General features: G+C 43.2%; 1 protein-coding gene across 1 annotated transcript in view; it reads right to left on the bottom strand.

Annotated features, from left to right (window-relative positions):
- Nucleotides 1-14,010: 14,010 nt before the first annotated feature.
- LOC104408259 (frizzled-7-like) overlaps nucleotides 14,011-14,788 on the bottom strand; it is a gene marked incomplete at its 5' end in the record, with an annotated part of 1,135 nt that continues 357 nt past the window's right edge. Inside the window, 2 exon segments of the mRNA XM_010017809.1 lie at nucleotides 14,011-14,697; nucleotides 14,699-14,788. The exon segment at nucleotides 14,699-14,788 is cut by the window's right edge and continues 19 nt beyond it. Of these exon segments, the coding sequence (XP_010016111.1) occupies nucleotides 14,011-14,697; nucleotides 14,699-14,788 (777 nt within the window).

Below are 14,788 nucleotides of genomic sequence, written 5' to 3'. Positions count from 1 at the left end.
TTCTATGACCTTTTTACTGGCTGGCACCCAGCAAATTAGTGATCAGCAGAAACAGGAGTAACCAGCCCCTCTTTTGAAACTGTTAATATGTGTCTTTGTAGGCTCAGTGACATTTCTACACTGTATCCTGATAATGAAGCAAAATCAATTTCCTCCCCTGTCCTTGGGCAAAGATTGGTGAATTAAATTTAGTTTTGATTTTTTTAAGAACGATTTTGTATTATCTAAAACCTCTTCCCTTTTAGACACTCTTTGGGTGTCTGATTTTTTCGTTTCTTTTAAAAACATTTCCTTTCCTGAATATCCAGCCTGCTGGAAAGAAAATATATTTCAGTCCCACCAATATTATTTATGAGCACATCATCAGCTTTGCATAGGAATACTTAATAAGCCCACCAGCACTTGAGAACAGCTAGGCCCTGTCTCAGTGCTCAGCGGTGTACAGACAAGGCAGGAGAAGCAATAGGGCTGAAGCAGGCTAGATCACAGATGGGAGGCTGCAGTGGGGAATGGACTCAATGCCTTCCAGAATTGGACATCATGCTGGAACTTTTCCACCCAGCATTTTAGCAAACATCAGTTTTATGCTTTCACACTAGGAATCAATTAAAGAAACCCAAATTATTGCCATTTGAATAAACAATTATTTCTTTTTCACCCCCACAGAAGCTTGTTACGATGAACTAAAAGCCAGCACTAATTAAATGATCTGATAGCACAAATCATATCAGAAGTGTTCATCTAGTTTAATTAATTCTTGCCAGAAATCACTGTTACTCTTAGCATATGCTGAATGATATTTAAATGAATTTTTTTAACAGTTTCCATTTATATCTGTTTCTAGTACTGCTGGGATTCTCACCCTCTGCAGATAAAGTGGGAGTGTTTACAGAAGCTCTTACTGCCAGGGAGATTTTTAACCCTGGAGACAGACAGTATGGCAAATACCTTGTAGGTCGAGAAAAGGGGCATTTACACCTGAATCTAAGAAGATTTTTTGTAACTACAGGATGAGACAAATAAGAAATATACTCTTCAGTCCATCCTGGTTAACTCTTAATTTGCTAGTGACAAATGCTCTGATGAAAATGCAGTGGTTATCACTAGGAAGGACAGCCCTAGAACTCAATGCTGTGCAGTCTTCACTAGTCTTTTTTCTTTTATACATGAAATGCAGACAGGTTATGCTGGTTATCGCTAGCCAGCTTTACCATAGGGCATTTCTTTGTCAAGCAGAACAGGCCTTAGCCTGATTTCCTGAGCCAATCAACTGAGTTTTGCACCCAGAACTTGGGATTGAGTGCAGGGTCTGCTGCTCACCACTGAGTCAGGAAATTATTTCTAAGGAGCACGAAGATGCTGTTGTCAGCTTGCCGTAGGACAACTTCTGCGTTTTGGCTCTTTGTATATGGTAATGGAAAGTTTCTCCCACTTATGAAATAGTTTGGGAAAACCAAACTGTAGGAATGTGCCTGTTTTTGGAGACTGGAGTCTGGGCCTCAGGGACTGGAGGAGGTTTGGATTCAAGATGCAGTGTTGTGGTCCACCTGTTGATCGCATACTAGTGTACCACTAGTAGTACATACCTGTGTCCATACAAAGGTAGGAACAGCCATAAATACAGCATTTAGCTTCATAGTCTTCAATTTCTGTGTTTATCTCTCGCTTGATACTGCATTCATTGCTCAGCCAAAACTCCTAATCAAGGGGTTGTAAGTGATCACAGAACAAGCCCTCACATGCTACACATGTGTTGTAATTACAATACTAGGATTTGCCTTTCAGTTGTAGTCACAGGACAGTGCTGTGCAAACTGGCTGCAGAAATTCTTACCAACAGGAGGACAGAGGCTTGCTCTAGGGACTGCCGCTTTGGATGCGAAGACCAGAAAAATATGTGAATAGCATTATTTTCCATCTGACTTTTCTGGGGACAAGTGACAGGCTTTAAAGTTTAAAATAGCACTATTAAAGCAGTATAAAAATGTACATATTCAAGACATGTCAGTAAGATGGGACATTGTCACAGAATAATGGGTGCTACCTATTTGGCATTCAAAGTAGGACAAAAAAGAGGGAGATGCTAATGTGATTCTCAGTTTCCTAGGGAGCAGAGAATGAGAAATAAATGGAGAAGAGGGACAGCACAACACTTCTGAGTATACCCCTGCCATGGTAAAGAGTGTTTGAGCAGGGTTCTCTATAGCCACACATTTCAGGGCAGTGTTTGTGCTATAGCAGAGATGGCACACTCTCTTTTCTTCTACCCCTGCCAAAAAGAAAAGCCTTAAGTGACACAGCAGCAAAGTTGTCTGTTAGCATCTCACACCTTTCCATCTTGGCAAATGTGGTAAGCTGCAAACCTTTTCAAAAGCAAGGCCTGAATAACCCTCCCCATGCCCTCACTGGGATGGATTGTGCAGGTCAGCTTGTGGGAGCTGTTCTGCTCCAGCTGGAGAAGCTGGAGCACTTGAATGCTTTGTGGCCTGTGACGCAAGAAAACTGCTGGGCATGAGAAAGGCTTTGTTGCTCTGGAAGGTGGCTTTCCTCTTTCGCTGGCTCCTCTGTTCATACGGGTGCTTCAATATAAGTAGTGTGGCTCCTTTCAGTGTTGGCTTTGTGAATTGTGGTAGTAACAGCACCTAGAGTTCTTCCTCCCCAGGGACATTACCAGAAATGCACGAAGGTGCTGGCAGGATGGTCAGTGAGCTCAGTGCTGACGGGTGGAGCGGTGTCCTGCAGTGGTCTGGGAGGACAAGGGTAGTAAAGTGAGTATGTGTCAGTCCTGAGGAAGAGACCAGCTGCCTCTTGGACAACGTGGGTGTGAGCCTTCGCCCTGCTCCCAGGTCCCCACAGCCTCACAACACAGACCAGTTTTCCCTTGCAAAAAGAAGGCTTCAGGCTCTGTGGTCATGTACCCTATTCCCCAAATGTTTGCACTCTGCCTTTGAGATAGCACAGGCTCAGTGTGTTATGGCCATATTGGGGCATCGCTCAAACAGCACAGTTAAGGTTGTGTTTGCTCATACCTTAACTCTTTGTTTACTGGTTTCCAGGGGAATATCTAGGACTGACATTCTAGAAAGGCACTCCATGCTCCTGGCAACCTTCTTGAATTTCTCTGTCAGCAAACTTCTTACTCTTGAAAGTTTACAGGAGGAATATAATATGTAATCACATTGATCACAGCAGTTTATGGTCAGCATAGATTGGAGATGTTACTGCAGCTATATATGACTAAGTGCTACTTTGCAGCCTGAGCACTTCACTACACTTAATGGGTGGCAGAGGCAATACTTTGCTACATATATCCTGTTAAAAAGGCAGTGTGAGGGATCCCAGAGTAACACCTGCCTGGACTGGGGTAAGCAGTCATGCATTCACCTTGCATGGGCCCTAGGATGGCTGGCTTGTAGCCAGCCCAGTCTGCAAGCCAGGCCATGGCATTAGCCAGGAGGCAGGCACAGTTAGCATGAGCACTGGCCTGAGCACGCACTGCAGCATGCCTTCGCAATGGAGTTGTTTTTGTCTGGCCAGCCTGAAACCCAAGAAAAGCAAATGTATGTGTAGCTGTGGCTGTGCCCATATGCCTCTTCTGTCTTGGTCTGTTATTTTTATTACTCTCTTCTTTCTCTGCCTGCTCTCCACTGACACTTTTCCCTATATGCCTTTTCTAATCTTATTCAGGAAAATGTTCTATCTGTTGCTTTATTTCCTTTATACCAGGTCTGTATGGTGCAGGTGAAGTGGGTTAGACTTTCTCAGTGATAGGAGACAAGCTGTAGGCAAAACCAACTTCTGCCTCTCTTTTAAACTGCCCATGGTTCCCAAGCTCAGCTTCCTGCCTTCACCTGTCAGTCTTAGCCTCGGTCCATTCGTTAGTCTGTGCCTTAATTCCAGCTGAACCTTGTAAGGTTGCCTAATATTTTTCACTCTTTTTGGATGCGTTTCAAATTCAAACTTAGCATTGCTTCATTTAAGAAGTATTTAAACAAAACATTCGGATGTTTTCCCTTTTGTTTTTTGCTTCAATTGAAGCAGTTCAGAGTAACTGAGAAATTATTTTGCTTAATTCAAATCCATATTTTGGAGGTGTAGAAGTAGTGGGCTTCCTCCTTGCTCTGCTGCCTAATTATTTAATCACTTCCATAGTGATCATTTAATGAAATATTCACCAGGTGTTTGGGTTTTTTTTGGGGGGTGGGGTGGAGAGAGAGGGGTTGTTTTTTCATTGCAGATAAATATTTTCCTTTTATGAACAAGATAGTTTCCTCAGTGTCTGGTTTTCATTTTTAGGGAGTAGTCAGCCAACTAACAATCTGACTGGCCAGCACTGATCCCACTCAGCTGGAGATACTTCGCAGTATGTGCTATCACACAGACCCACATGGCAACACTTTGTACAACAACCAAAAAAAGACAGGCAGAAGAGGGCACGTGACACTAAATCCCATCATCTGAAGAGTCCACAGAGACTCTTCAGAGACGGGAACATTCCTTATGCATGTTACACAAAAGCCCAAAAGGTGATGAGTGACACTTCCGACTTTCGTTTCTTTGGGAAGATTCGGTGTCATCACACATCTTTACTTTGCCACAAGTATTTGACTATTTCCCCACAGAAAATAAAGCACCACAGAAAGTAAAAGCTCACTCTTTACCATTCTCTGCCTCTTAATGATCAATTATTTTTAATTGGAACCTCTTGCATTGTGCCAAATCTTGAGAGGCCCCCGTCAAGATCAGGGCTCCAGCAAGATGGGAACAGTACCAACATGTATGTGGGGATAATAGAGGCATTTTTTGTCGCAAAAAGCAAGATCCTATTTAGAGAAGGGTCGAAAAAGAAATGGAGGTAAAGATGATTGGAAGGATTCGCAGACCATGGGCAAGTTTGGGAACAGTACGACAGTCTCCTGACCCCTAGTCTGGTGCCCTGTCTGCTGGCATACACTGCTTCTCATTTACTAATAAAAATGGCATTGTCTGTGAAGAATTACATTTAAGGACAAACAAAATAAGCTGGTATTGATACAAAGAACTTCACTGGCTAAATAAGATGCAGCCAGGGGTGATGCTGAGGGGTGGAGCTTGTGAAAATAATGGTTATCATGACGCAGTCCTTCACAGGCTTGTTTCTATGTATGTAACTCATTACTACACCTTTAATGTCTGTATTTAAGTAATGTATTAAGTCTGAGGGCAGTGGTGGCATGATGACCAAAGGACACTTTGTTAATAAAGTTAGTTTTAATGAAAATTGATAGCAAAATGGAGCAGTCATTTAAGTGATATTGCAGTGTCTCTTGAGATTGTTTTCTGAGAAACATTTACTTTCAGTTCTTGTGCTTAGAAGCTTTGATTAAGATTTGATTCAGAATTCTGTAAGATCTTTACCTAAGGAAAATGCGAGACATGGAGTTAAAGTGTTAGTGCTGTTAGTTGTTGACTGTGTTAGTCAAATGGCAAAAGCCTTAAGGAATCTCAACAGCAGAAAGCAAGATCCCTGTCTGCGTGCAGTGATACAAAGCTCTGTGCCTTCACAAGGCAAAGCTATCCACCAATTAATTAATGTTTGCAGAGAAGGGATTTGTTACCAGAAAAGACAGTTTCTGTCTCACAGCAACTGTAAAGTACAGTCTCTGGCATCTTATAACACGCAGATCCAGGACTTTAGTCCAGCCTACCATAAAAGCAGAAGGTTACTGTGGGATTTGGCCTGGCTCTGGAAACCCAGCCCGCCTCTTATCCCTGCCTTAGAAGAGGAATACGGTTCAGGCATAGGCACTGTTTAGCCCCTGGGGACGTGGGTGCAGTTCGGTCTCTTCTCGTGGTCGCTATGAGCTGCTGTAGAGAGGCCAGATCTTTGCCTTCTTCTACTTTGTGCCTAAATTCTTTAGGCGTCATGAGAGTTGTTTCTGCAAATCCAATAGCTGATTTACTATCTTCAGCGAGCAGAATGTGTAAAGAAAAACAGTGCGAGTAAATCCCCTCTCCAGAAGGGCTTTCTATCCACTCACATAATCCCGCTCACTCCGTTCCAGCCTGGTATGCGTAGTTGTGTAAGGGTGTCAAATGACATCCTTTTTACTGGCTGTTGGCCCTAATGGAATGCTGCTTTGCACATCTCGTAAAGGAAGGAAGGAAGGGAAATGCTGCCTGAAACTTTTACATTTCGACCTCAATTAAAGATAAAACAAAATAACATAAAAATTGAGAGGCAGAAGCATTACAAATAAGAAATGCTCTTTTCATCATGGATTAAATGAAAAAGGATTCCATCTTTACATTTATTTTTTGACCCTTTCTGAAGACTGACTTTTGCTTTAGATAATCAAAGCTGGCTTTGAACTAGCACACACAAAAAAATCTTTTCTTTAAAAATAGCCCTATAGATATATATACATATCACAGCCTTTCATTCCTTTTATAGACAGTTTCATTTTCTGTGGGAATGCGAAAGTTCTGAGTGATCCAGAGCTCATGCAGACACTACAACAAACACGTGGAACAGTGTCCAGGCACATTACCTCAATTAACACCAGCGCTTAATTAGCAGAGTTGCACTGGGCAAGGGCCTTTTGGGTTTCTCTCTTCACTGGGGTTTTGAGGAGAGACTTACCTATAGTTATAACTTGTAGCTGTTACATTAACATGCATTCACGCTACATGCACACACACATATGCACCTAAGGAAAATTTGTGGAAGGAAGCCATGTCAGGCAACTGATCTGATTTGTGCTTTAGGTAAATATTTTTGGAAGTAGCTCCTTTGGACTATCTTCCGTAAGAACTCTTAAGTTAGGTTTTTGTTTGTTTGGGGGCGGGGGGCTTCTATAACTTAGAGCTTGCTTTGATGCATTTAGGAAATCTTTTTGGTTTGTTGGTTTACTTTATTTAGCAACAAAAACCTGATGTGTGGTGAAGGCAGATGGGTGCAGAAGTCTCCCACAGGAAAGGCTGGCACCAGGGCAACATGCAAATGATTGCCCCAGTCAGCTTAGATGCCTCCATATTTCACTGGTGAAAGATGTATAGTAGTCTCATGCTGTTCCCTGTTGTTGAGACAGGAAAATGTCCAAACAGCCTACTTTTCCTTCTACTTGGCCATCTTTAATAAAGAGAAAAATGTTGTTGAAGGTCATGGTAATAGAAAAAAACTGTTGAGGAACTAAGAGATGAAGTGAAAACATAGCAGGGAAGGTGGCTTTTCACTGCGAAGGGCTTGGATAAAACCTTGGATAACTGCCTTAGGCCTACTACTGTCGTTTAGGTCCTTCTTGCAGCAAGCTTAAATGAGCTGAGATGATTTAAAGAAGGTCAGCAGAGGTGTCATGGAGCCTGTTGATAAAACCGTGTTTATAGCATATAGAAAATGAGAGATGAGGACTGGAAGAGCTAAGCACACTATAGCACCAGCACAAATGGGTCCTTATCTCTGCTGTACCTAAGCACCAGTACAGCACAAGTCCATTCTGTTTGACTGCAGTCAACAGCTGTTGATTTTCATGCATGCCCAGCTCAGTGTCATTTTCTAATTACCTACCTTCTGTCTTTACACCCTCTCACACCTTAGATTTGAGCCCTGGCTATAGTGATACTCCTGTGAAAGCACATGCTCAGCCTGACTACTTTTAGATAAGCTGTCGGAAAACATACAAAGAATTTATTCTAGCTGGTGTTCTTAATGTGGTCATCTCTAGAATTGCATCTTTTTGCATCATTGCATCATTTTGCAATCTTACTTGCGAAATATGGCATCATAGAATCATAGAATGGGTTGGGTTGGAAGGGACCTTAAGATCATCTAGTTCCAGCCCCCTGACATAGGCAGGAAACCCCCATCATATTATGGGACAAAATTCTGACAGAGATATTGGTACAAACCCTACTATCGTTGTTTTTACTTTCTTCTGATTTTGAGAGTATTTATTCTCACAATATTCCTATAATATAGGGAAGTGCCACTGTTCCAATTTTATTGACAAAGAATTAGAGATGGAGAAGGGATTTTCTAGTCAATTACCAAGACACACGCATGGGAATTTAAGCACTTATGAAAAGTGCTTTCCATGTACCTGCCTGCATCTGAATACTGCTGAAAGTCTGGCTGTAAGTGATCTGTCTACCATCTGTGACAGTGCAGGTAGTCAAGCACTTGTCTTCCAAATCCTAGATTAGTGCCTACTTGCTAGAACACCCTTTTCTGTCCATCTGAGCCAGATAACATATTTTTCTTCTGCTACAACTCCTGACAGAATTCCCCATCCACCACAAGTATTTTCTGAAGCCCCTCTGCGTGTTAGCCCGAGGAAAAGGACAACACGGTGAGAATAATCTTACTCCCTGCCTGCCCTGAGAATGGCATTGCCTTCCTACAGGTAGGTTTGAGAACAGTGCTAGAATTGCCAGTGCTTCCAGTAAAGCTGGAGGTGGGGGAGAACTGGGCTTCTTTGTTTTTGTCTTTTTAGTCGTCATCCTTGCCTTTGGGATCCTACCCAAGAAAGGTTATGGCTACCTTGGGGGCCACATGATGGGGTTAAGTTCCAAGACCTGTGCAGCCAAAGCCTACCCATATAGACTACTCCTGTGCATGGCACACACTGATTTCCCGCCTGTATTTGTAAGAGTAACATGCTAAAGCAAAGGGTTGCATATGACCAATCCAAATTGTGGCACAGCTGGGGAAGCCAAAATGGACAAGTTGTTGCTAGCAGGATTTCCTGACTAATATGGTTAAGTGATCCCCCAATTTACAACTGTTATTTAAAAATGTGCTCTAGGCGCTGCTTATTTCTGCTTTTTATCCATATTCTCATTTATCCCAGTCCCATAGTTTCTGGCATGGTTTAGGCTGCGTATACAGAGGGAAGCAAGCGAAGTAGAGCAGTACGCACTCTTGACCCTGTTTGGGCCTGTCCTCATCATGCATCATTCAATCAAATCCCAAGTGGCTGCTGCTGTGGTAGCGCTGTGCTTGAACCTAGTCTTTACCTGGTTTAGGAGAAAGTGCTGTGCTTTACTTCCACTGATCTGGTTTTGAGACAAGCAGTGCCCAGCCACCTCAATCAGGCAACCCTGGACCTCGGGTTTAAACAGCATCAACCCCCTCCCCACATCCTCATCTGACTGTGGTGCAAACTGATTGTCTGAGAAGCATTAAACCCTGATGGACGTATTTTAGTTTTATGGTTTGGCCATCATTTTAGTCAAAATGTGTTGGTTCTAAGTGGGGCATTTGGGAACTTGCCATGTGCTATATTTATTCTCCCAATCCTATATTTTCCTGTGCAGTGTTGTAGCTGCCAAAACCACACGCTCATGTTGGCATGAAACAATTACCCCAGTTTATACAGAACAGGCTTGGCAATAGTCTATGTCAGTGAACAGTCATGAACAGTGCTGAAGATTCAGAGCTGTCTTTTCCTCTCCAACCAATAGACTAAATTTCTTTCAGCTGGATTCATGGTTTTAAAAATCAACAGGAGCAGAAAGCATGTATGGAGAGCAGAGTACCTGCAAGGTCTGGAAGGAAGTGAGAATGAAATGCAGAAAAAAAAGACTATTTAAGATCCAAGCTAGTAATTTGCTTTCTAAACCCATGTGAAATTATAAGTAATGTTTACTGGTGCCAGCTGGTGAACACAGAGATGTGTGGTTTTTACTTGCATGCAAAGCTATTGGTTGTGGCCAAAGTACGTAGACAAAAACATTCAATCGCTGGTGTGGGTATTCCACCAAAAATAAACCCAAACAAATACTGATGTATTATAAAAACACTTTTTTCTGCAGAGACAAACCTTCAGCTGCTGCTGTTGGTGAACTCTGGAACTATTAAAGCCTCCTGTTCAGCTTGCCTGAAATCATAATACTTTCTTCTAGAAAGTAACACAAATGTCTTTGAAACTGAAGAACCAGTGTTTATGTGTTTCTCCTGAAAATGTAGTATATGGTGTAAACAGAGAAGGATCTTGATGAATGATAACTATGACTTGGCAGTATCTTGTGAACAGCATTTTTATGCTGTATAGACAAAAGCCAAAGGTGAAGGGTAGGAAACTTTTCTTAAACTTAAAAAACCGTTAACTGAAAGTGGACTTAAACATTAGTGAGAGCAAAATTGTTTCGTAGTGATTAGCAAAGGTTAGTACTGGCTTATTTTCCCTCCTTTTTTCCAGCCAGCTTCACAAAGAGAATTTTTCAATTGTACTCCATTCTGAAAATTAACTGCTACTTTGTTATCATAATGGTGATAGAGATTTTTATTCCAGAAGTCCAGACGCTATCACTACTTGAAATTCTCCAAATTGTTTCCACTGTGAGCAAAGTCAGTCTCAATGCAAGTCACATCTGCTTAAAAGTGAGTAGCAGTTGCTTCTACTTTAGAGCAGTAACAGCATCAAATTTCACCTACAATCTCAAATTTTAAAACACAACTCAAATCCCAGGGTTTTGATAGTTTCGCTTAAGTGACTTTAAATCCAGAAGTTCCTAATAGGAAATACTGAAATAAAAGCATTCAGCTTTAGTTGTTTCTGGTGGAAACAGAGACGTTTCCTTTCAGATATGAATGTCTCATACTAAAAAAACTAAAAAAAAAAAAAAAAAAGTCTATTTATTTTTTTCCACATATGGACAAAAGAGTAGTAATCACACCTAAATGCAGCTTCTCATCCAGCTAGCGAGGATGGGTGGTGAGTGGAGAGAAGAGCAGGGGGACAGGCTGCTTGCATGAACTGTGGGCTTAGCTGTCCATGAGGTATTAAGGATTAATTGCATGTTTAGCGATGCAGCTGTGGCTGCCCAGTACAGGGGCGTCAGTCACACCACTGCTCCGGTCGGTTCCCGGTCCTTCAGAGCACGAGCTGTTCCAGCCGTTGCCGCTCCGGCCGGCACTGATGGATTAATGGGAGGAAATGTTTATAGAAAGGTTCAGGTTTCCTAAGCGAGTGGAATGAAACCCCCCTCAGCAATGATCAGCGAGCGCATGTCATGGAGCAGTTTGAAGTAGCCTGACTTGCAGGAAAGCAAAGGCCTTTTCAGAAAGGAAACTTGACAACTGAGCGATTCTGGGGAGCAGCTAGAGGTGCTTTCAAATAGAAGATGTGGCTTTTTTAGAGGCAGCATGAATGGGGCTAGCTCTGAAAAGAACTTGAGATCAGTAGTGCTGTAAATGTGAAAGGCTGTGTTTGACAGCAGTGTCCAAATAAAATAATGCCTGAAAGTGCAACTGTTGCACACTGTGTTCAGTAAATGAGACAATATTGCAGTGCAACCACAGCTACCATGACAGCATTTAGCTAAGGCATCTTACATCTCTGTCCTGTAACTTAAATTTTAATATAGGCATAGTTTAAGGCAAAGGAAGGGTGATGACCCAGTAACTAGGTTGAAATTATTGAGAGAGAAAAGCTGGAAACAACCATCATTTAATAGGTGTAAAATTCTGTTTGCTGGGGCACTTACCATAATTGTAGCAACACAGCTTGAGAGCTAAACATTCATTTCAGTTTAAAAAAAATGGAGTAAAATAGACCATTCCATTGAAGCTATCAGCTTTCAGATGACTGTGATAAGAAAGAATGTAGGCTTCGGGCTAGCTATTAAGATTAAAGTAAAATTCACCTGAACAAAATTTGAGATAGCTAAGGTGCTGGGAGACAAAACAGCCAGTTCAAAACATTGCCATTTGAAAGCTACTGAAAAGGACCTAGTCCTTAGTGTTTCCTTAAAACACCTCACCGGTCAAAGTGAGGATTTAATTTACAGCACTTACAGTACCCTCTGGTTCTCAATCTCAAAGTCCCTTTGGAATGGGAAGAGAGCATTATCCTTATTTTCTAGATAAGGAAACTGGTTTCTCAGCTCACCCTCAGCGAGAGGTAAAGCCTGGAAGGAAAACTTGGCAAGGATGCAAGTATCTCAAGCAAGGGCAAACATTTGAAATGGGCTCAAAGTGTGATCTTCTATTGTGAGGGGCCAGTTTCAAATCACAGCTGAGTTTCTGCTCAGTGTATTCACCCAAAAGTCTCTTGCATCTTCCACAACAAAGCAGGAGGAGAGACACCACTCACAGAGCTGCCACCCCCTCTCCCCACTTCTATACCCTGCAGAGTGGTCAAAGACTGAAAGAACTTCATCAGAGCCCTTGTATTAAAAATTATTTATTTAGTGATCTGTACACGGGATGAAGCAGGGCCTCATACAGACCTTCAAAAAAAAAATCAAGTAAAAACATAAATACATATTTTCTTACAAAAAATGAGATTTACAAAATATACATACTGCACTTGTTTTACACATTTTTCTTCCACGTGCACATGATAAAAGACAAAAACCCGAGCTCTGCAAGTCTGAAATCAGATCTACCAAAGGATTTGGCTGATGGGCCCATTCCTCATGCCCAGACTACTGGTATGCCCTCAGACAGCAGCATTCTGCCCCTCACCCTGAACAGGTTTTTCTCTTTTATATTTCATTCCAGACACTTTTCCCCCCCAAAAAAGTGAAGAGCAGCTATAGGGCAAAGACTTGCTAAAAATCCAGAATGTCCTATTTTGTCCTTAGGCAAGAATATACACACACAAACATATACTTATAAAAACAACCCTTCAGTGAATATAAAGGTAAAGGAGTATGCAAAAAATAAAATAGGAACAAGGCAACAGAAAAATTTCAGCATAGAAAATTTGTCACATTTCAAAAAGAAAACGATGCATCTGATGGTTGATTTTGAATGTCTTTCCTTCTGAGAGGTGATCACTGGAAATGGAACCAGCTGTGTTTTAGCTGAAAATAGAAGGCTCCTCACTCTCAGCAACTGCTTGCTTCTAAACCCCAGCCCCCTCCTGTGCCAGGAGTCACAGCCATGCAGCTCAGGGAACCTGAGGAGCAGGCACAGGGTCCATTGTGAACCAAAACTGTTCCTCCCATCCCCAGAAGCCAGCTGTGTATTGACTTTACCTGCAGCGAGCCCGCTGCAAAGCAGGAGAAAGCAGGTTTTGGGGAAGGAAAGAGCAAACTGGTATCTTTATGTTACATATTTTAATGGCTCTTGTTTTGGCAGGTGCTCTTGGTTACACTCTTCTTGCCCTCTTAAGTCTTGTGTTTCCTTCAGCTTAGAAAAGCGACCCACATTGAACGGCAGGAAAACATCCTGCTGCCTCCTTTTTTCATAAAAGGAATGTTTATTTCTGCGAGCTCCTCACATCCAAGGGTGAACCTCAACGACTTCTTTTTGTTAGTTTGCCCATAAAAACCGATCCCATGCTTATGCCTTTCTACATAGAAAACACTTTTGTTTCCCTCTTTGTCTCCTAGAACAAAGGCAAGGGGGAAAAGCCTTCTGCTGAAAAGCAACAAGTCATTTCTTTTCAGGGTGTGGAACAGCAACCCCCTTCTTCCCCACAGCAGCAAGAACAACGGACCGAGGGCCAAATTTTCACTTTAAAACAATTACAAGAGGTATGACTGAGGTAAAAAGGAACCGACAGAACAGAGGCACCTCACCAGGCTGTAGCTGGCTGTGTGGTACTCACGTGGTGGCTCTGCCGAGCTGGAAGGAGCCAAGCAGGCAGCAAGCTCAGGCTTGGGCCAGGGTTACCTGGCCCACACCGCAGTTTGACCCCAGCAATTCAGAGAGGGTTTGGCTACTTCTTGGCAGGGGCAGCTCAACAGATCTGGCTTCCCCTCCCGCTCATCCAAGGATGGTTTAAGGTTGTTTTTTTCCCCTGCACAGGGGTAGCACAAGAGCAACATAAGGGGACTTCTTGCACACGAAGGACTCTCCCATCCTACCAGTGGCCTCTTTTTTCTGTGCTCTTCCACTTAGGTGGGCATAAGCACCACTGGACAGAGTCCATCTGAGCCTTTCTGCAAAGATTTTTGTTCTTTTCAAACCCTCTGGGAGGAAGAAAAAGTTTGGACAAGCCTCCCTTCCTCCCTCTTCAGGGAGCCATTGCCGCCTCCTCTATGTGTATGCATGCATGCGTGTGAGGGGACTGGGGGGGTCTCATACTGCCGTCTCGCCTTTGCTGCCAGTGCTGAGTCTGTGGTAGAAGCGCCGCCAGGACTGGAGGGTTTTGCCAGACCAGATCCAGAAGCCAGTCGTGATCCCAACAATCATGGTCATGAGGTACTTGATCATGAAGACTGTGAAGTCTGGGCTCATAGGGGCAAAATGGCTGGGACAGGGCACAGCATAGCTTTTGCAGGTCTGGAGGAGCCATGTCTTCTCCCAGGTGCCACGGAAAGCCTGCTCATAGAAGTAACATGCCAGGACAATTGTGGCAGGCACAGTGTACAGGACACTGAAGACACCAATGCGCACCATCAGCTTCTCCAGTTTCTCTGTCTTGGTGCCATCATGCTTCATGATGGTGCGGATGCGAAACAAGGACACAAAGCCAGCAAGCAAGAAGGAAGTGCCAATGAAGAGGTACACAAATAAGGGCGCCAGCACAAAGCCCCGCAGTGAGTCCACGCTGTAGATACCTACATAACACACCCCACTGAGTACATCCCCATCCACCTGCCCCATGGCCAAGATGGTGATGGTTTTGACAGCGGGCACAGCCCAGGCAGCCAGATGGAAATACTGGGAGTTGGCCTCAATGGCCTCGTGGCCCCATTTCATGCCAGCAGCCAGGAACCAGGTGAGAGACAGGATGACCCACCAGATGGATGCCCCACCAGATGGAGCTGGCCATGCCAAAGAAGTAGAGGATCATGAAGAGGATGGTGCAACCTTCTTTCTTGGTGCCTTGGGCCACAGTGCGGTAGCCGTCCTC

This window comes from Nestor notabilis, unplaced genomic scaffold (genome assembly GCF_000696875.1).
Source record: "Nestor notabilis isolate BGI_N333 unplaced genomic scaffold, ASM69687v1 scaffold19097, whole genome shotgun sequence".
Taxonomy (NCBI): Eukaryota; Metazoa; Chordata; class Aves; order Psittaciformes; family Psittacidae; genus Nestor; species Nestor notabilis.
The sequence above is the reverse complement of the archived record's forward strand: the minus strand, read 5'-3'. Positions and strand labels throughout refer to the sequence as shown.